This window comes from Sardina pilchardus, chromosome 19 (genome assembly GCF_963854185.1).
Source record: "Sardina pilchardus chromosome 19, fSarPil1.1, whole genome shotgun sequence".
NCBI lineage: Eukaryota > Metazoa > Chordata > Actinopteri > Clupeiformes > Clupeidae > Sardina > Sardina pilchardus.
This window is the reverse complement of record NC_085012.1, coordinates 24179140-24198579: the sequence shown is the minus strand read 5'-3', so window position 1 is coordinate 24198579 and position 19440 is coordinate 24179140. Positions and strand designations below refer to the sequence as shown.

General features: G+C 40.2%; 2 protein-coding genes across 3 annotated transcripts; both read right to left on the bottom strand.

Annotated features, from left to right (window-relative positions):
- Window positions 1-9609, bottom strand: ppp1r42 (protein phosphatase 1, regulatory subunit 42). 2 transcript variants are annotated; one of them, XM_062521335.1, is made up of 10 exons: window positions 9477-9609; window positions 8915-9045; window positions 7895-8102; window positions 7570-7736; window positions 7151-7289; window positions 5223-5339; window positions 3226-3343; window positions 2817-2948; window positions 2402-2540; window positions 1-592 (listed from the first exon to the last, which is right to left on the bottom strand). In XM_062521335.1, exons 3-10 carry the CDS (start codon window positions 8024-8026, stop codon window positions 508-510), a joined length of 1029 nt encoding a protein of 342 aa, XP_062377319.1. In that variant the 5' UTR covers window positions 8027-8102; window positions 8915-9045; window positions 9477-9609; the 3' UTR covers window positions 1-507. The 2 variants fall into 2 exon arrangements, with proteins under 2 accessions (XP_062377319.1, XP_062377321.1); XM_062521337.1 differs by lacking the exon at window positions 8915-9045.
- A 3433-nt stretch (window positions 9610-13042) lies between these two features.
- cops5 (COP9 signalosome subunit 5) lies at window positions 13043-17143 on the bottom strand. Its single transcript, XM_062521338.1, has 8 exons — window positions 16815-17143; window positions 16249-16483; window positions 15986-16114; window positions 15597-15662; window positions 15312-15397; window positions 14838-14949; window positions 13952-14100; window positions 13043-13274 (listed from the first exon to the last, which is right to left on the bottom strand). Exons 1-8 carry the CDS (start codon window positions 16949-16951, stop codon window positions 13184-13186), a joined length of 1005 nt encoding a protein of 334 aa, XP_062377322.1. The 5' UTR covers window positions 16952-17143; the 3' UTR covers window positions 13043-13183.
- Between the last annotated feature and the right edge of the window lie 2297 nt (window positions 17144-19440).

Genomic DNA, 19440 nt, shown 5'->3' with positions numbered 1-19440 from the left:
TTCATTTCTGTAAAGGTAATGTCATTTTAATTGTGATTTCACTGTAAACTACAAAAAGTGCAATATGAAACTATATTAGTCATATTTCAAACACGGGGCAGAGGAACTAAACCAGAACTTGTTCTGTTAAATTGCAGCAAAGTCCACAGTGCACAGTGTGTTCCATCCATGTGAAATGTTCCACTCTGACAGGGAAGTGACAGTGGCAAACTATGGCTATAGACTTCCATCTTCAGAGGGCAGAGATCCTCTCCAGATGCTGCAGTGACAGGCTGAGCTTTGCTGTGTGAGTGTGTGCATGTGCATGTGTGTGCGTGCACGCGCACATGTGTGTGTGTGTGTGTGTGTGTGTGAGAGAGAGAGCGACAGATAGAGAGAGAGAGAGAGAGAGAGAGAGAGGGAGACTGAGTGAGTGAAAGAGAGAATGAGACAGACAATAAATAGACTAAAGGTATGTATGGGGAAAGCAATTATGTTTTAGGTGAAGAGGGGCAGTTGTATCATTCCTTAAAGCAACACAAGATGACTCCTAGTTTTATGGCAGTTGGTGACAAGGTTCCCAGCACTTATTGGGAATTTTACAGTCCGTGACCTGTGGGGCACACAAACACACACACACACACACACACACACACACACACACACACACACACTTATTATTTCCTGAAATAATAATGCTATGTCACTTATGACCTACATATACCTTAAGTTCTACCTTTTTTGGTCTTGACATACCTAAAACATTCACAGCTATGTATAATTCTATGTCTGGATCAACCTTTATCCATACAGATAATGTTTTAGAGCATAAAAAATGTCATGTTGGTGGCAAGACCAGCACTTACGTCCAAAGAAGACCTACGGCTTTTTTTCTGATGTTAACTAAGTTACTGAATGACATTCTAATGAGTTGACATAATCAAAATGAAGAGACTATTATGTTGCATTACATTTTGTGCTTCATTCAATAACAAATTGCTTTAGGTTTTTCATTATAGATATATAAATGACATGTTAACTACACACATCACTAATTACATTTTGACTTCTTGTCAAAATGTCTTGTTATGATCACCTCCGCTGTCATGTCAATTAAACCAATTTCATGCCTGCTCAAAATTATGTGAATACAAATTATGCTAGAAATACACATTCAGCTTCTTAGACATATTAGGTATACCTTAAGGCTGTTAAAGTGTACATAGGAAAGAAGACTCTAAAGAGTCTTTATGATGTGACAATGTTATTGGGAAACCTGACCCAGAAGGGTTGTCAGGTTTGCCAGTAGAAGTGTCTCATAAGTGTCACAGAAATAGTTTCACAGTGTTGACATTTACTGTACTCCTTCCTTGCATCTAAAACAAAAACAAAAAGGCTGAATCTAATATTTTTGATTTGATTATATTTGTTGTATCTTTCACTCTCATATTATATATTGTTTGATGTTATATTGTCCATTTGCCAAGATGTCAATGTGTTTACACAAATAAATTAATTTGGATTACATTTGGATTATGATAATGAGACAAAACATGTTTCCACAAAATGATGTTTCCACAAGTAATTGGGGAATTATGTCATATTATCCCTGTACCCTTTGTGAAATATAAAAACAATACAAAATATATGTATTAACAGTGATTTTATAATTTAATAACTTCTATTCCTAATTTGATGATGTGGAATTTAGTGCTAATTCAGTTAAATTAAAATTGTGTGAGATAGTGGATACTTAGTGGATAATACTTAGTGGATACACAAATACACACCTCCTCTCTCTCTCTCTTTCTTTCTCTCTCTCTCACTCTCTTTCTCTCACACATACACACACACACACACACACACACACACACACACACACGCACACAGTACTGCAAAGATTTAGCACTGTACTTATCGGATTAAAGAGCCAAAGTGTCTGTAAAGTAAGATCTGAAATCAAAAGGGCACTGCTGTGCTTATTCTACACATAATGAGCTCATGTTTGACCTATGCCCCCAGAGCTTGTAAGAATGATGTTTATTTGTACAGGAGGGAAAAGGGAAAAAAAACGAAGTTGGAACGTTTGACAAACAACAGACCATTCATCAAACATGTAAAAAGTAAAGAGAATAGTTATTCGGGAACATTCAGGTGAGACATTGTTTAAAATTTGTTAATATATTTTGTAGTCTATTCATTTGTTGATGGAAACCATAATATTTGTCTCACAGAATGAGAATAATTTGTTACTGATAATTTTTTTTGGACTAAGTATCCAGGCAAAATTTCTTTCCCAAATTTTTGAAAGCACATAACATTTCAACTAATCTTTGTGTCGCGCTAAAGACAGATACTGTATGTAGGACTGTAATAGACTGTAATAGGTTAATAGACATCTACTTCTCTACTCATATCGCACCTCAGTTTACAGCATTCACTTTTCGCACCATCCGTCCTGCTCTTAGCAATGGGTCTGCCGAAGTCCTTCGTCCTTTTCTTGCCCTTGAAGCTGCCGTAGGGGACAATGTAAGAACATTCGGGGACCTCGTGAATGGCGACTGTAAAAGAAGCGGGGTCTTAAGACACAGGATGACCAAACAAGAAAAAATTGCCATAAAATGGCACTTTGTTCGAGACAAAGTCTTGGCTGACATAATAATCTTTACATCATATGAGGGCATTCACTGTGATGTTATTGTGGATGTACACAACTGCCAATGCCACAGATCCTCTATATTGACCTGTTTGCAAAGCTCAAAGAATCAAGAGTATGCTTATCGGGCAATGCTTATTCAGCATTGAATCTACAGTAGTGGGGTGTTTTATTCTCTCACCGTCGATGGGGTAAATGATCTGTCCTGTCATGATTCTCTCATCCTTCAGTTTCTTCTTGGCTTCTTTGGAGGCTTTCCAGTTAATTAGGAACTGCCTGGACAGCTCATTGATTTTTTTCCCGTCAAAATCCTCTAAAGCAAAATAACTTTAGATCATTATCATGACGCTTTATTATTTTCAATCATTAACCACCCTCCTGCATCCAATTTTTCATTAATAATTTCTGTAGGAATGGTCTAAATTCAAACGAGCTTTGAAATTATGTCTGTACAATTATCCTGTCAATATCATAACAGGAATATTATGAAGACATGATTATGACGATCACATATTTAAAAAAAAAAAAAAATGTAACAATGGCATTTATGTATCAAACTTTCAAAATAAGTTGCATATGGATTTCCTCACCCAGTGTTCTGCACACAGGTATGAGTCTGTCTCTGTATTTGGGTTGCTGGCATATGGGGTTTCCAGTCAGCTCCAGCCGAAGTAACTCAGGCCACTGGCTGCACACTATCTCTAAGTCCTAAACAAATAAAAGAAAGGGGATTACAAGTGTCAAAAAGGATACAGTTTATCTGTCAAAAAGCATCTATCTACAGTATCTAACTATCTATCTATCTATCTATTTATCTATCTAGCTATCGATCTATCACAAAGTATGTGTAAATCTAAATAAAGCTAATTTATCAAAGTAAATAATAACTATACACCATAAATTAAAAATGCAAAATGTGCATTTGGTGATTAAACAGAGAGTAAAATCGTACAAAAATATTTGTACAAATTCCCCAACACATGTCATTAGCAAATTAAGAGTACAATTCCTCAACTGTACGAACAGAGGCAGAAAGCGTGTTTAACGATATGAAGTCAATGCAGGGGAAAGTACATGCATAAACAGGACATCAGCTTGTTCTAATAAATACTGTCACAAGGCATGGCTTAACTAACAAGTTCCCCGGGGCACCAGTCCTCCAGCATGTTGCCCCACAGTGTATGTTTATCTAAAGGCACATTAATCCCGGCCTGGAAATATGAATACTCTCTGGACACGCTCTGATTGTTCATTGCCTTCCTGTCTCAACTTAAAGTGCTTCCACTTTTCAGTCCGCCTGCAATCAGCTTCTCGCGGGGTTACCCCAGAGCAGAGCGCGCTGCTCTCAGGCGTTTGATAAATGATCGTGTCAGGCCCGTCACTCACACAAGCCTGGCTGGGAACTGCCCCGGCAGCGCCAAATTGCCCTCCCGTGTGTGAGCGCTGAGAGTGGGCTCTGGCTGAGTCCTCCGCTGGCCTCAACAGTGGACTAATGATGGCCAGTTATGAACCTGTATTTGACCAGGGCCCCCCCCACCAAACGCCTCACAACCCCGCCACCCCCAGCCCTTGCAGTCTGGCCACGCGCCGCTAACGGCCTCTGCAGACACCCATTTGTCACTGGGCTCCCCGCCTGTCATAATCTATTTTAAAAATCCATAATGCCTCTGTGGATTCTGAGGGCCAGATTGCGCCAAAGGAGGGATTGATCCTGCCGGTGCTGTCCTCGCCCAATCAATATGTGGCCACGGGGTTGTATAAATTACAGGAGATATCTACTAAACATGAAAGCTGCCTGTGACACATGTATTGCAATTACCTGCAGCAGCGATATCTGTCAGAAGTCAGTAGAGACTAGAATCGGTCCAAGTCACTCTATTGTAAACAGGGGCATCCCAACCAAGGCTTATGTTTCAAGCTGAGACTACTGCTACTTTTAAAGGCTTTGGTTTAGTAGGGGGAAACAAGAGAGCTTCCTGGGTTGTAACATATAAAGGAAAAACAACTAATTTTTCAGTATTAGCTCAAAGAAAGTAAAATATATCTTTTGCTTCAGATGATTCTCCCATGCAACTCTGTGGTGGAGGAAGGGTATCAAATGCGTGATTCCGAGCAAAATCAGCCCTTGGAGGAAAGGGAGAAATTTGCGCTTGTTTAAGTTGTCAGCAGAGCTTGTCCCTGGGGAATACCTCACTGATTTGTTGAATAATTCGGAGCCTGTGCAAATCCAGGGACCAGGAACTGTTGGCAGGATTTGAGGGATTTGGTTTTTTAGCACCCTGTTCTCCATATCGTTTCACACATCACTAGAGAACACAACTTTATTATGTAAATAATCTCTGATCAACAGTGTCTCACAGGCTGCGTTGATTCTCATGTGCAATGCCACCAGCACCACACATATTTCTCTGCTGCAGCACTATTTCACAACTGGTACTGTCTGGTACTAACAAATACAGTAGTATAGTACCAGTAGTAAGTTCGATTTTCTCTACTCCAATACTTCTCCAGTGCGCACCTCTGTCTATCCATGTTGTGAGTGAATGTCTGTCTTCCTGCAGAGAAGTGCAGTGAGGTTTCCACTCACCTCTATGTCATTCAACTGGTTGTCTGTCGCATAGAAATGGGTAAGCTTTGTCAGAGGAACCAGGTCACTGATGTCATCAATGTTGTTCTTGCTGATATTGAGGACAGACAGTGATGCCTGATAATACAACACATTAATAATTTGACTTAACAGTACAGTGAATACAGAGATAACACGAGATGCTTACAAAACTGCAGTTAAAGGGACGAAGTGCCATTGCTTTTGGGCTATGCCGTTGTTTAGTTTTAAATGCAGAGCATTTCCTCCAAGTTAAGAGGGAAAGATGCAGACACTTCAAGTGTGCTGTAATTTAATTAATTATCTAAATAAACTAAATTTGCAGATTCACACTTTGTTTACTCATGGGCCGATGAGTAAACAAACAGTCCTTGGTGATATGTCAGAGAAGGAGAAAACAGAGGGCGCTTTTAAACTGAGAAGGTTCTGGACAGCCAAACACATTATATCTGATTTTTGGACCACCTCACAAGTGGAAAAGATCTTTTTCATCTCACTTACACTAGGACCCACTTCTTTGGCAGTGACACTGACCTCTGGTAATTTTGTAGTTTGTGTTTTTACTTTTTTCCCCTGTTAGTTTCCACTCTGAGGAGATCAGTGAGTGATACTAACATGGAAGTCATACTGTATGATGACTCTTATAGACATTTTGGCTCATGTAAACATTATCAGAGTATCTTTATATAGCGTTCTCGATACTAAATAAAATTGGGCAGTGTGCATCTACTACTAATGTACTCTAACCAATAAAATATAATGAATTGCTAGAAATTTAGATAAAAGTGTCTGCTAAATATCAGTGAACTTAAAGGCGCTCTAAGCGATGTTAAGTGGTTTCTTAGTTAAAACATGTCACATACAGCAAACATCACCTCACCATTCACTACCTGCCTGTGCCCTGAATACACTGTAAAAAAAATTGGCCTCTGTGACAGCCCATTTTTTGCCGCAAAAACGGTAAAAAAAACCAACCTGGACCATACAAATATAAGAAACTGTTCCAGCCAATCATTAACGAGATGTGCGTTTAGGAGTATTTCAATTACACGGGAGAGAGGGGGAGGGAACAGTAAGCTAGCTCTCTGTTTTGTTTGAACGTCAATAGAAGTGACATTACCCAACATCGCTTAGAACGCCTTTAACATCAACTTTACCATTTTTAATCCAAAGCAATTTACAACAATTAAGGTACAATAACGGTACACTAGGATATTGTTAGTGCAGAAATAAGTACTACTAAAATTGAATAGAATAACAGTTCAAGCAAAGTCAAGGGTGGGAGAGGAGCGATAGTGACGATAGGGAAGGTGTAAGTGCCAGATTAAGCATTTTCAACTGTTAGTAGTGCTAAGAGAGGAAGTATTCTCAGAGGAGGTCAGGTCTTCAGGAGGTTTTTGAAGACAGAGACGGACTCCCCTGCTCTGGTAGGACTGGTAACGCGTTCCACCAATGGGGGAACTATAGATGAGAAAAGTTTGGACTGCCATGAGTGTACGGGTGGCAGAGCCAGGCAGCATTCATTGGAGGAGCACAGCATTGGGAGGTCGTTTATGCCATATGACTAAGTTTTATAAAATGGGACTGGGGAATTTTAGGTTTGAATATTAGGTTATTGTACTGTCATGGCCTGAACCTGAGGTTGGTGTATAGGTATCCCATGTTTTACCGTAATTTCCCGACTATTAGCCGGGGCTTATACGGACATTGATTTTGAAAAATGTCTTCAGCTATGAGGCTAATACAGGGGGGTAGTTAATATGGTGTTAATATGCTTTTGTTTCTTTTAACTTGCATAAAACGCTGTCCTGCGGCTTATACACAATGCACCTTATATGCAGGAAATTACTGTAAGCCAAAAAGTGAAGTTATCTTCATAAAAGGTTTGAGTGTGAATGGGGATTTCTTACTGCAAGCGAGTGCATGGTCATGGGGTCAAAGAGCAGCTTCTGTCCCGGTGGCAGCCTCTGGCCCTCAATGTGCAGCTCCTTCAGTTCCTTAAGCGTCTCCAGACCCTCCACCACCATGATGCAGTTTCCCCCAAGATACCTGACACAACACATCACCGCCACATATCTGTCACAGCAGCACTGCCACTACCATCACACACATACTGTAGCAGCAGTACAGACCTCTGCAGTCCCTCTCCAGATCAGATAACACACTGCTGTTGTTTCTGTTATTTCATATCATCAACACTAGCAGGCAGGATAGGCTGATCCTATTTCAAAGAGTCCTGTTTCTGTTTTCATCCAACCCACCACCCAACCACCGCTCCCTACCCCACATGTAACTATGTATGTCGTGGGAGGTCTTGCTCTGCACTCACAATTTGGTAAGCTTGCTCAGAGCAGAGAGGTTCTCGATGTTCATGATGTTGTTGTTCTGCATGTACAAGTGGGTGAGGTTGGAGGAGTGGCTCAGGTTCGAGATGTGCGTTATCTGGTTGTCATACAGGTACAGGACTGTGAGATTTCGACACATTGACAAGTCATCCTGTAAAAAGAGTTTGTCGTAGAAGAGCATTACCACAAATGAATAACCACATATGATAGCTGAATATTTAACAATCGTTCTATGGGAAATTATGCCCTATGTACCAAAAATATAAAAATGTCCAGGAAAATTAAGCACACAGTGACAACTGTACTCACAATCTCCTCTATGTTCTTGTCTGAGAAGTTTAAATGGGTCACTTTCTTGAGATACTGTGGGATGGAGTGGTGTTTTTTATTCTTAGACCGACTGCTATATTTGGCAATCAGATCTACTGTCAGACGGACCATGATCCCTCGTCACACCAAAATGCAAAAAGAGGAAAATTTCTCTGTCAAAGCAGTCATGGGACAGTGCCACAGAAGTCTGTAAATGACCAATAAGAAGGGGATGAGAGAATATTAATTGTGTTGAAAGAAACTTTAAAAAGATCTTGCAATTTAATTAGTTTAAAATGCTATGCTTATTAACTCACAAGTTGATTCTTAGTAATTAAGTCTGAATGAAATTAAAAAATAATCCATCCTCACATTTCATGTTTTTTTTCACTCTCTGGAAGGTAGTAAATTCACCAGTGATAAAACATTCAAATTAAACTATGTATCATATAATCCGGCATATATGAACTGCAATTAAAATACATTTAAAACAGGGAGTTATGGGCTGTAACCAGCAGATCTCTGACAGTGCTACCCAAAGGTACTTCAGATGATTGATGTTAAAACCATTAACTCCTCTCTTTCTCCCTCAGAAAGACAGCATTCCAAAAACAAGGCTGAGGAGGTCAAAGGTGAAATACACAGTAGCGACAGCCTCTGTTTATAAGACAGGTTGTGATGAGAGAAGATCAATTGATTGCCAAGGGAGAGGCAGAAAAGTTCTATCATAATGCCCTAGAGGTTTGCATATTAGCTTGACCCTGGCCTGCCTGAGACGGCTTAATACAGGCCTACCTCCTTTCAACATAAGATTCCTCTGTCATCGTTGGTAGGCTAGTCTAAGTTCAAATCACTTTAGCACAGACACCACATGAGGTGAAACCAGACCTCAACTGGAATACTGTTTAGTAAGGTGCATGTAAAATCTATTATAAATGCCAACATAATACGTTTACTTTTCCCACTTTGTAGATCAGTAATGCCCTAATCGAAAGGTCATTAGCAGAAAAGATCACCTACATCTGACAGAGATGTGGTCTTTCCTCCATGTGATCAAGGTACTGGCTCGAGGAGATATGGCATGATGAATTTTGATCTGATATCTCAATAAGGAAACCTGGGAAGGCTCAAATCCCATCAACTTCAGATGTCTTTGACAACAAAAAATGAAACAGCCAAAATAAAATAAAGCAAGAGACATACGTGGCCCACAAACAGTAAACTTGACAGCTGAAGAAAGATAATTATCTGCAATAGTTTTGTTTTGTTGTTTTTGCTTTCAACATTTGTGTATGGGTCACAAAAAGATCTGGGTGTGTGCGCGCTACATGTGTCAAGATAACGTGCCTACAGGTTTTTTGGTTTAAACATTTGTACAACTGACAGCCCATACCAGGAGAATCCCAGATGAAGGATGGGATGATGTAACGTTAAAGTATACAGAGAAGGCTAACATGACCTGACTTTCAAAGATGATCTCCAGTCTCAATATTCAAGCGTAACATCGGCTTCAATATTGTAAGATAGCTAAAGTTATGATAATGTTAAATACAGCTAGCATTAGCTTTTCCGCATTACTTACCTTGCGAATATTTCTGCACCAAGTTACTCAACTGTTCACCTTAATACACTGATGAAACTTGAATGCTGAAGTTATTGTCACCTCGTTACTGTGTTTCACCTGGTCTAATCACCTTCATTCGCCGCTGAATCGAGTCGAGGCACCACTTCATTGTTTGGGAGGTGGTTGCTATGGTTGCACAGTGCAAAGACAAGCAGGAAGGGAGGACGGCAACCCGAGTTTTGGGAGTCTTTTACTGTCTGTGTTTTTGGGACACGTGAAGCTCCATACAGCTTTTCCATACACTATTTTAGCTTGTTCGCTAACAGATTATCCCAAGCTGCAAATTCTGCATCAGCAAATGTCGACACACTTGGATTAATAGTATGGCATGGTGAAAACATGGCTACATTACCCTGAACCCCGATAAAACACCACCCCAAAGTAGCCTGGCACGCCATCCCAGTGACGCAACGCCTTCAGGCTTTGCTGCTGGTCTGGTCAACTGCTCATTGAGAAGGATTTCTGAGTTCCCGAAATCTGCGGAACTGCCCCCTTTGGTCGAGAACCAATTAACTTTGAGCAGCTCCAACGGCTCTGGGTAGAGGCGTGTTCAAGGCAGAGGAAAGAGTGTTGTTATTGGTTTAAACTCGGCAATCCGCTTTCTGACATCTACCAGTAACAAATCGAGGCACTTAAAGGAGGCGGGTCAACCAGCGCTAGCAAGAAACCGTGTTAGCACAGGCTGTTGGTCAGACTAAAGTCTCGCAGAGCCTTTGAAAGTCGATGGTAATCAGGCTAACCCCAAAGGCAACCAGGCCTAAAACAAACATGAGAATTCACCAAGGACAGAGTAGATGAATTACCCTACCTGAATTTGGCATTAACTAATTGATCAGATTCACAGGATTATTACAGCATTCCTAAAACAAAACACACCCTTTAGGCCTGCAGTAATTCTGCATAGGTAGGCCTAATAAATCTGCAGATTACCTTCTGTATGTTATGCTTTTGACCTTAGGCTTTATTTCACTGTTGTATATGAAAATAGTGCAAATATTTCTAAAAATGTTAGTCTTTGTGCGTAAAGTTTATTCCAATATCTCATTTCCCTCTCCCAGTCTTTTGTAAAACAAGTGTTGGTTTTGGCAGACTAGATTTATTCAGAGGGAAATGGCTAAGGAAGTCATTGGAAGTCATTCTTAGGAGGAAAATACTGATGGGGACAGAATCAATCAGTGAAATACCATTTTGTTTCTTTCTTATTCCAGATGTTGGACATGACATTGACGTATAATAAATCATGCATGGGTAGACTAATCTGTTTGTTTTTCAATAAATACATTTTGGTGGAGTATATTATATGGAATTAGCACTTAACAAAAGTACAGTCTATACCTGATGTGTGCCAAATGGAATTTCCACAGTCATTAACTAGGGAGGTCAAAGCAGAAACAAGTATCTCTTTTGCACCTCGATGAAGGGGGCAAATAAAGAAACATCATTAAACCTTGTTAAACGTTGGCTCATGACCTATAGATGTACTCCTAAGGTTCCAAGGTAGAGCTCCTTCAGAAATTCACATGCTGTAATCAAAGCTCATGTTTATCGGTTTAACAGTTTTGAATGTTGCCCACCCCCCACCTACACAGTCCAGAGTTAAAGATCAGGTTACGTCCAGTTATAATCTGCATCATTCCTTCTGGCAACATGCGGGACCCGTGGAGGTTGTGGGTGTGCGAGTCACAGCAGTGACCCGTGCATTGTTATATAACGTCAGGGAACCAGCTTCCTGAGATTGAGTGACTTGACTCCATTTACGCATGCAGAGTACTTGGCAGGGAGGAAATGGAGCGCTGAGGTTCGTCCCCCACCCCCACCCCCTCTTCGTCTTCTTCTTCTTTTCCAAGGCTTTCCCCGTGGGGCTCAGAGCATGTTTCAACCTCTCACTACCACGCTTGTTAAGATTATTTGGCGATCCAAAGTAAACACCGTTGGTACCAAATATCTTCAACCCTGGGCAGAGGCCTTTCGTTCCCCTGGCTGGATTCTTAATAGGTGGCCGGTGATAAATAGCCATTCATCATTAGTTAGACTTATCACTCCACTGAACTCTCAAAACCACTGCTATTGACAAAAAAATGTATCAAATGAAACAATGCTTATTTATTATTCTAATACATTCTCTTTGAATTCTGTAAATGGAGTGGAATTCCTGTGTAATTTAACAAGGCCTTACTATAATTAGAAACATACTGTATGGGTAATTAATATACTGTGCTAATGTCGGTTTTGTTGTGTGAAAAGTGGGCCTAAGTTCGTTGTATGGTTTAACACACACACACACACACACACACACACACACACACAGACACAGACACACACTTCCCGTAACAATCCTTTGGTCTAGCATATTTCGTTTTTTGTGGTGATGTTCACGGACCTCATTTGTGCATTAACTGATTATATTTGAAGACCTTGAAAATACACAGTGTGCATGTTTCTTTATACAACTAGGCTGTTTGGTGGTACTGAAAATAATTCCTTACACTTTCTGACCCCCCCACTCCCACCCCCCAATAATAATAAAGAAACACACACAAATTGCATTAGGGCTAATTCAATAAACCTCTCCTTTCTAAAACACGGCATTAAAACTACAGCATTGTAATGTAAAAAAATCATTATGCTAATTGATGCCAGAGCTGCTATGTGTAAGAAAATGCAGGCCCATCCAGTGTCCCGACGCGATGCAGTGCAGACACAAGGACTGAATAGGCTCCTGTGTGTGGAGCAGTGGCCTCTGTGATGCATCATGGACACACCACAGTGTCAGGACTCAGGATCCTGAAGGATTGTGTACCAAACAGAGACAACCTGCGCTACAGCTTTCTCTGTCGAGACGTCCCATGCACGGGAGCCCGTGTTTACTTTTGAGCCCGACGTGGCCGGTCGAGTTTGTTATTCCATTATGTAATGCTATGACTGGCTGGAACCGAAATGACTGGTGGTTGTTTTTTTTTTGTTGTTGTGGAGAAATCCACCCATGGTCTTTGTTAAAGTGTTAAACTCATGTTGCATGGTGTTCAAGGAGAAGGGTCTAGCCTATGCCAGAAAGTCATGCTAGATGGAAATGTCAGAGTATATGTTACATTAAACCCCAAAGAGAATACCTTTCAAGAGTCTGCTGGTATTCACAGTAAAGAAAAATATATTATACGGACCCTTGGGTGATTCAGACATACTGGTAAGGGCTTCATGACTATGTAAGTACAGAAAAAATCCAATGAGTGACGGCAGAGTACAGAGGTAGGAGATATAGGGGCAAAAGAAGTTCACAAGGGTTTCATGTGATTGAGTTTCTTTGCAGATGTATGAAGAAAGTCAGATGTCAGAAGTAACAGGCCTGGTGTGGTCATATGGATGGGCCATGAATTGAGCATTTTGAACGCTTATAGATGATCTGACATGAAACATTGTTGGAGTTTTCACTTCTCAGATTGTGATAACTTTGTATTTAGTGAGATCACATACTGTACCATGCGATATAGTCAAGAAAATTATATTGATTATCAAAATTACTTCAATTGTAGTTTTCACATTTTTTTTATTCAGATAGCAACAGGATTACATTTGTCACACCAGAATCATTCAGAATCCAACTGTAACACATAAAACTAAATACAGAATACCTTTCAAACAAACCGAATGCACTTTTGTAAGGGCTGTTAATTGGCAGAAGTATTGACTTGGTTGAAGAGCTTGTCTTTGATGACTTGGGACATCAACCCATGAATGGCCTCAATAGTCGTCTTGCAACTAGAACAGACAGGAGAAATAAAGGGGTAAGCATCTGGGTGCGCCAGACAGATCGGGTAGTTCGTTGACAGGACGTCTACGAGTCAGAGAGAAGATGAATAAACAGATAATGCACTTTCAGGAGAAACTCAAGCAATCACTGCAATTGTTCAGTCAAGCCGCAGTGAAACGCTTGGGACCTCCCACCAAGACAAACCACTAATCATCCGTGACCCAGACAAACAAAGCAAAAACACATGGACTGCACAACATGCAGTGAGGTTTTTTTAATTGTATTTGTAAATATAAACACTTTGTCATCCATATTTTTGTGATTACAACAGTGGTGCAGATAAACAAATTAATTTTCTTTGATGTCACCTGTGAACCATATGAGAATTAAGTAGTGGATTAAACATTTTAATATTTGTAATCTAATTTTAATTTCATCGTATTGTTTTCTTGTTCTGCATGTGTGTTTCTTTGTTCTGAGTGTCATGTAATGTAAGTTATTGGATGACAAAATTCCCTTGGGACAGTGTTGATTTTCTATCTACCTAGTTTTCTTTACTGCACAAGTATGAAACATTTCATCAGCAGATACAATTACATAAAATAATAATAATAATAATAATTTTAAAAAAAAACCCAGTAAAACAAATACCAACACAAACACAAGCAAAGGCGGCAAGCGTTACCTGTCTCGGGTTGCCTTGGCGAGTTTGTCCTCAGACTTTCTGTCGTGTGTGTCCAGGCCAAGCATGAAACTGCCCCGACCCAGCTGAGCCTCCGACTGCTCGAGTTTCTCCGACAGGTCAAACACCTGTCCCGTGGTGTAGTCAGAGTTCTGCAGGGCACAGTCAGTCACCAAACCAGTCAAAACCTACAACTAACGGGAGTCTACCTGGGTCATGAACATAGCTTTCCCGGGTCACGCACACACAAACATACACATACACTTTAAAACCAATACTTTAAGGCCTCACAACGTGTCACTGAAGAGAAATAGGGTAATTATTGCATGCTTTAGAGCTGTTATAAGCTTTGTCTGTTCACAAAAACACCCCGACGGAGGCAGCAGGCGTTTACCGAAGGTGAGGCAACATGATGGGATGGCGGGGGGGTGCAAGGGCGACCCTGAGCACAATGACATGAAGCCTCAGTCTGCCAGTGACAAAATAATTACTGACAAAAGTTTCTCCCCTGGCAGACAGGCCTCTTCTCTTGACAACTAGTCAATTCGTCGTCTTTCCCGAGCACCGAGCCCCCACCCCCCTGTGTTTGGATAGTCTACTGCTTTTAAGAAGTGTGAAGCAGAGCCCGAGACAGACTGATGGGGCTCACAATGGGCTTCAGTCCCCTGTCACATTGCAGAGCTGTTGATAAGGGGGATGATCTATGATTTACAATAGTAGTAAATGTATCATTAGTCGAGCTAACTTTATGTCTAAACACTTGATATAACATTCACATGATTTTGTATTGTCACAAAAGAAAATACCAGAAAAAAAAAAAGATTTAGAAGTCTTCTCATTATTAAATGATATACATGCTGTGAACACATTTAGAAATAGGTCTACTTACCGTCAGCAGACTTGATGAACTTAGAGTGTTAACCCAGTATTTATTCCACAGGAGCTCCAATAATTTGCGGTCAAGAGAGGATTTAAAGTAAGTAACTTCCAATGCATAGTACCTAAACAAATCGAGAAAAGGAGAGTAAGGAGAAAAGCATAAGCTTCTCTGCCCGCGTGAGAAACTCTGCCAACTAATGGCTCCACAGAACTCAGAAATAACAGATTCATTCACCATGCATTAGCTGTAAAATGAATAAACTGCACAATAAATGTAATATTTTATTTCACTAATGCATATACCAATCAACACTTACTAACAACTGTCCGTGAGGCAATATTTCTTTACATACACACCGACACAGAGTATTCACAATATTATAAATACATATAAATCACTATGTTCGTATGTAACATTCAGCACACATCTCTATGTTGTTTTGTCAAACCTAAAAAATTAAAGAGGTTGGGATTTATGACTTACTGCTTGCAGTGCACCCCAAAGTCTTCAATCTTATTCAAGGGAATTGTTTGGTACTCTGACGGTCCTTCATCGGGAGGTTTGTAGCCCTATGTACCCAAAGAAAAAAATGTGGGGGATTTTAAAATGAACTGAACTAGCTATTATTTTCAAAGCAGTGGATTTACAATGCTCACAATGAATATTTTTCAGGATTGTTACAAAGCTAAAATGCTGAAATGCCTTCTCTAGGACACTGTTAGTGCAACCGATCAGCGTGCCCGCTCTCTCTCAGGGTGAAAAATATACCTTGGGATAGGTTCTGAAAGCTCCTAGATTAACTTTCCCAGCAGAAATGGTGCGAGTTGGGTCAATCTGTAAAAATCAATAAACAAAACACACATAGTTCCGCTAGTCAATGTGATAGTCATGCCATGCAGTGGGTACACACGTCCTTGGAATTTACCATTACAATAAACAAAGTTTGGAAAGTGAACTTTTAACTAGCCATAGCTGTATGCGTAGCAGCAGTTTGAATATAATGAATAGTAATCATCAGGACATACAAAAACTATGTTTTACAATAGTAGTAAGCAGTGCCCATTTACTCCAACTAACAATGATGTTCAAAACAGACAGGAGCATATTCATTTTATCCATGGAGTAGAGAGACACTGCGTTAAAAAATGCGCGCTTACCACAACAGCAACGAAAGGCTCCTGAAATTGCTGGTTGAGCATCTGAGTGCTGACATCAATACCTGACAACCAACATCCGTAACCCGGGTGACTGTGGTACCATCCAATAGCGTTCTCCAAGCGGCCAACCTAGCGGGTCACATGAAGTCATTATGAAGTTATGGTGAAGTTACCCCGCACATGCCCTGATGCCAGGACCATAACAATACAGAAATTTCTTTGCCAGGAAACAAGAGAAAGACGAGATTTCAGTAGTCTCTTACCTGTTTGGCGTTCTCTATGTATGCAGCCATGTATTCATAAGCTGCAGCTTGTGCGTTCACCCTTGTCTCCGTACCCTCCACTGGCAGAGCAAAGCTGTCCATTATGATCATCGTCTCACCGTCCACCTTACCCAGCATCAGTCCCATCACCTCCAGGTTACCCCCAGATCGGGCATGCATCACCATCTTCAGCAAAGCCAACGCTGAAATCTTGCAGTATTTGAAGTAGTGATGGCTGAATCAACATTATAAAAAGAAATAGGTCAGCACTTTGACTACAATTAAGGTATAGACCTCACAGTCTAATGTTGCCATCTATACTAACAACTCGCACTTGATCTTGAATTTCCCCTTGGGAATCAATAAAGTATCTATCTATCTATCTATCTATCTATCTTGATCATAACCAGACTTCTAATACTACGGACCAGCTACGGACCAATGTTGTTGTAAATTAGGCTGACTAGCCAAACGGCTAATGCTATCCCCAAAGGCTAGCATGTATATCCGTCAATTACATGTTTTTAACACCATCATATACAACACAGAAAAAGGTAAACACTTACTCTTTTGTCCATGGTTTCGCTGCTAGAATTTCTTGTTGCTGTTTTTTGTCATACTTGTAAATTTCATCAATACTTTGAACTTCTTGCATGCTATTTGTTAGCTCCCACGTCTTCTGAGCCATACTGCTTCCAGCCATATTGCTGATAAAACCTTCGGACTGCTATGCCCGGAAGAAAAACGATGTTTGTAATGAATGGCTTGGGATAACCTGCAAAAGATTTACTTTCACAAAACAACTGACAAAGGTAACTATGACTTGCACAGGGGCATTTCGACAAAAACCAAAGAAAGCTGTGTCAGTACGCCATGACACTGGACTAGACCAAGAGTGGACTATCTGTTGATATTGTACAAAGGCACAACCATTTTGTTGAAGGATTCTGTGATAAGTACTTATCAGAGAACAGTAAAATAAAACCTCAGTTAGCCCTTCATGCTGCATTTGAGTATCTTTTGAGTAGCTTTGAGCATTTTGAACTTTTAAAATGACCCCCCATCTCTTTAAGACTTGGTTTGATCCAAGTCCAACCCCAAAGCTGTGATGGTTGCTGTGCCACCTGCTGGGCAGAGAGTGCTAATGTTCCCCACTTTGATAGAATGCTTTTCAACCAGGCTTTTTCTGAGTTTAATGTTGCAGGGAGAAATTTGAGGAGATATGAAAATGATACATTTCTGAATCCATAGATGAGACCTGAAGACCACTGTTGTGAGGTTTAAAAAAAGTTCCCGTTTCCTAATGAAAATACACAATAGGCTACATGTATGTATGTTCACCTACCACCACCTACTGCCTGCACAGGCTGACCCCTGATTTTAAACCCCTGTGTTATTGTGTCATCTTGACATTTCTAATGTGTCATAACCTATAAGTACAAACCTTCTGTCGAGATTCTCAAAGATGGACATGAAAATAAATGGATGCAATACAACTAATAGCCAGTGCTACCATTCATAACACTATCTGTAGCCTAATCATAATAATATTAGCCCAGATAATATTGGGCTATGTTAGAATGAATCAGTTCCTTCACATGGAGCTATATTCATCATTAAAGTGAACACTGAAGCAGGCACGCTCAACACGGAAAATAAATTCTTCTTTGAGTGTGAGTTATAAAAAGACTTTAAAATAAAGTAGAAACCTGTCAAGTGTTTGCTCTTGGTAAAACTACATTGGAGATGTTGAAACAACGAATGCTAGGCCATCACCAGTGTGATGTATCTTGGTTAGCCCTAGGCTGATGATGGCCTAGGGCTGAAACATTTTCATTTGTTAAGACATGTTCCAATAGTCTAAGAGCAAACCTGAGAGTGTTGTTCCACTTTATTTTATGCTGTATCATCATTCCCAGTTGTTACATTATTCAATTCAATTCAATTCAATTCAATTCAAAAAACTTTATTTATCCCCGAGGGGCAATTTCTCCATGCAGGCATAGCGACACATAAGACGCACAACATAAGACAAACAAGACAAGACAAGGGGAGAACAGGACAGACAAGGATGTGTGTGTGTGTGTGTGTGTGTGTGTGTGTGTGGGTCCAGTCCCCTAGTCCCAGGAGAGAGAGGAGGAGGGGGTCCATCTCTCGAATGACAGCTGTAGAGCACCAGCGGTTGTTATTATTGTCGTATGAAAGTTTGTAGTTTTCAGTTTGTGGTTTGTGGCTTGCAAAGATCAGTTCAGTTGGCAGTTCTTCACTGTGGTTCACAACACATCCACACACTAGACTTACACATGGCCATAAGAATGTGGTCATATGTGGTCAAGACCACCTCCAAATCTAGTCTGAATCTCAAGTCAAATGGATAGTGCATTCGCATATTGTAAATTCATCAGACTGTGTGTTGCTCAGACTGCATTGCAGGAGATTTAATTGGGCCTGATATGTGTCATTGCATCATACGTTCAAAATTCCATTTTGTGTTCTTCTAATCTCTGTCAAAAGTTATAGACATGTTTTGTGGGTTAAACTGTTGACTTCTAATTTTTGCGCAAGATATTCACTGCACAATTGATGTGACACAATACAAGTAGGTATGGTTTCCTTTTTTATTTGGAGATCAGCAATAGGTGTTGTAGCCTACAGTACCCATCAGAAACTTGGTCTGTCAAATCCTTGACACAACTCTTCTGCAAGTGCATTCTAACCACCCAAGTTCAACACATCTATTATGCATTTATCATGCACTTCACTTTTCCTCTTCTTTTTCCTTTCTCTAGCCTACCTCCTTTTCCCTCTGTCTCCTTCGACCACACTTAAACGTCTGTAATCTCATCCTCTGAAAGAAGACTATTTATTGATTCGGTATGCATTAATACCTGGTCTCCTTTGCATTATAACTTGAATACTATCCCCGTTTTTGTAAGTCTTTTAGGATTAAAGCGTCCGCTCATCAAATGTTTATGATTCAGTGTTGCCTGTCCAATTTCAAAAAGTCTATTGTTATGCCACCTGCTGGACAAAGAGTATTAAGAAACTTTATTTAAGTGTATTTCCTACAACAGCGATACATAACATTTCATAAGCTGTAAATAACTGTTTGCTGCCATAATATTCAATAGAAAACATTACATTTAAATCAGCATTACTCGCCTATGCAAATCATTACAATCATGGGTAGCA

What these genes read in the sequence shown, in the direction of transcription:
- ppp1r42 (XM_062521335.1), bottom strand. Translation starts at nt 8,026, where the DNA reads ATGGTCCGTCTGACAGTAGATCTGATTGCCAAATATAGCAGTCGGTCT. An exon ending in CTGAGCAAGCTTACCAAATT is followed by an intron (nt 7,290 to 7,569) that starts GTGAGTGCAGAG and finishes GTGTTGTGTCAG; the next exon opens with GTATCTTGGGGGAAACTGCA. An exon ending in TGACCATGCACTCGCTTGCA is followed by an intron (nt 5,340 to 7,150) that starts GTAAGAAATCCC and finishes TTGTATTATCAG; the next exon opens with GCATCACTGTCTGTCCTCAA.
- cops5 (XM_062521338.1), bottom strand. Translation starts at nt 16,951, where the DNA reads ATGGCTGGAAGCAGTATGGCTCAGAAGACGTGGGAGCTAACAAATAGC. An exon ending in ACATAGAGAACGCCAAACAG is followed by an intron (nt 16,115 to 16,248) that starts GTAAGAGACTAC and finishes GTGACCCGCTAG; the next exon opens with GTTGGCCGCTTGGAGAACGC. An exon ending in GTTCATCAAGTCTGCTGACG is followed by an intron (nt 14,101 to 14,837) that starts GTAAGTAGACCT and finishes TGTGCCCTGCAG; the next exon opens with AACTCTGACTACACCACGGG.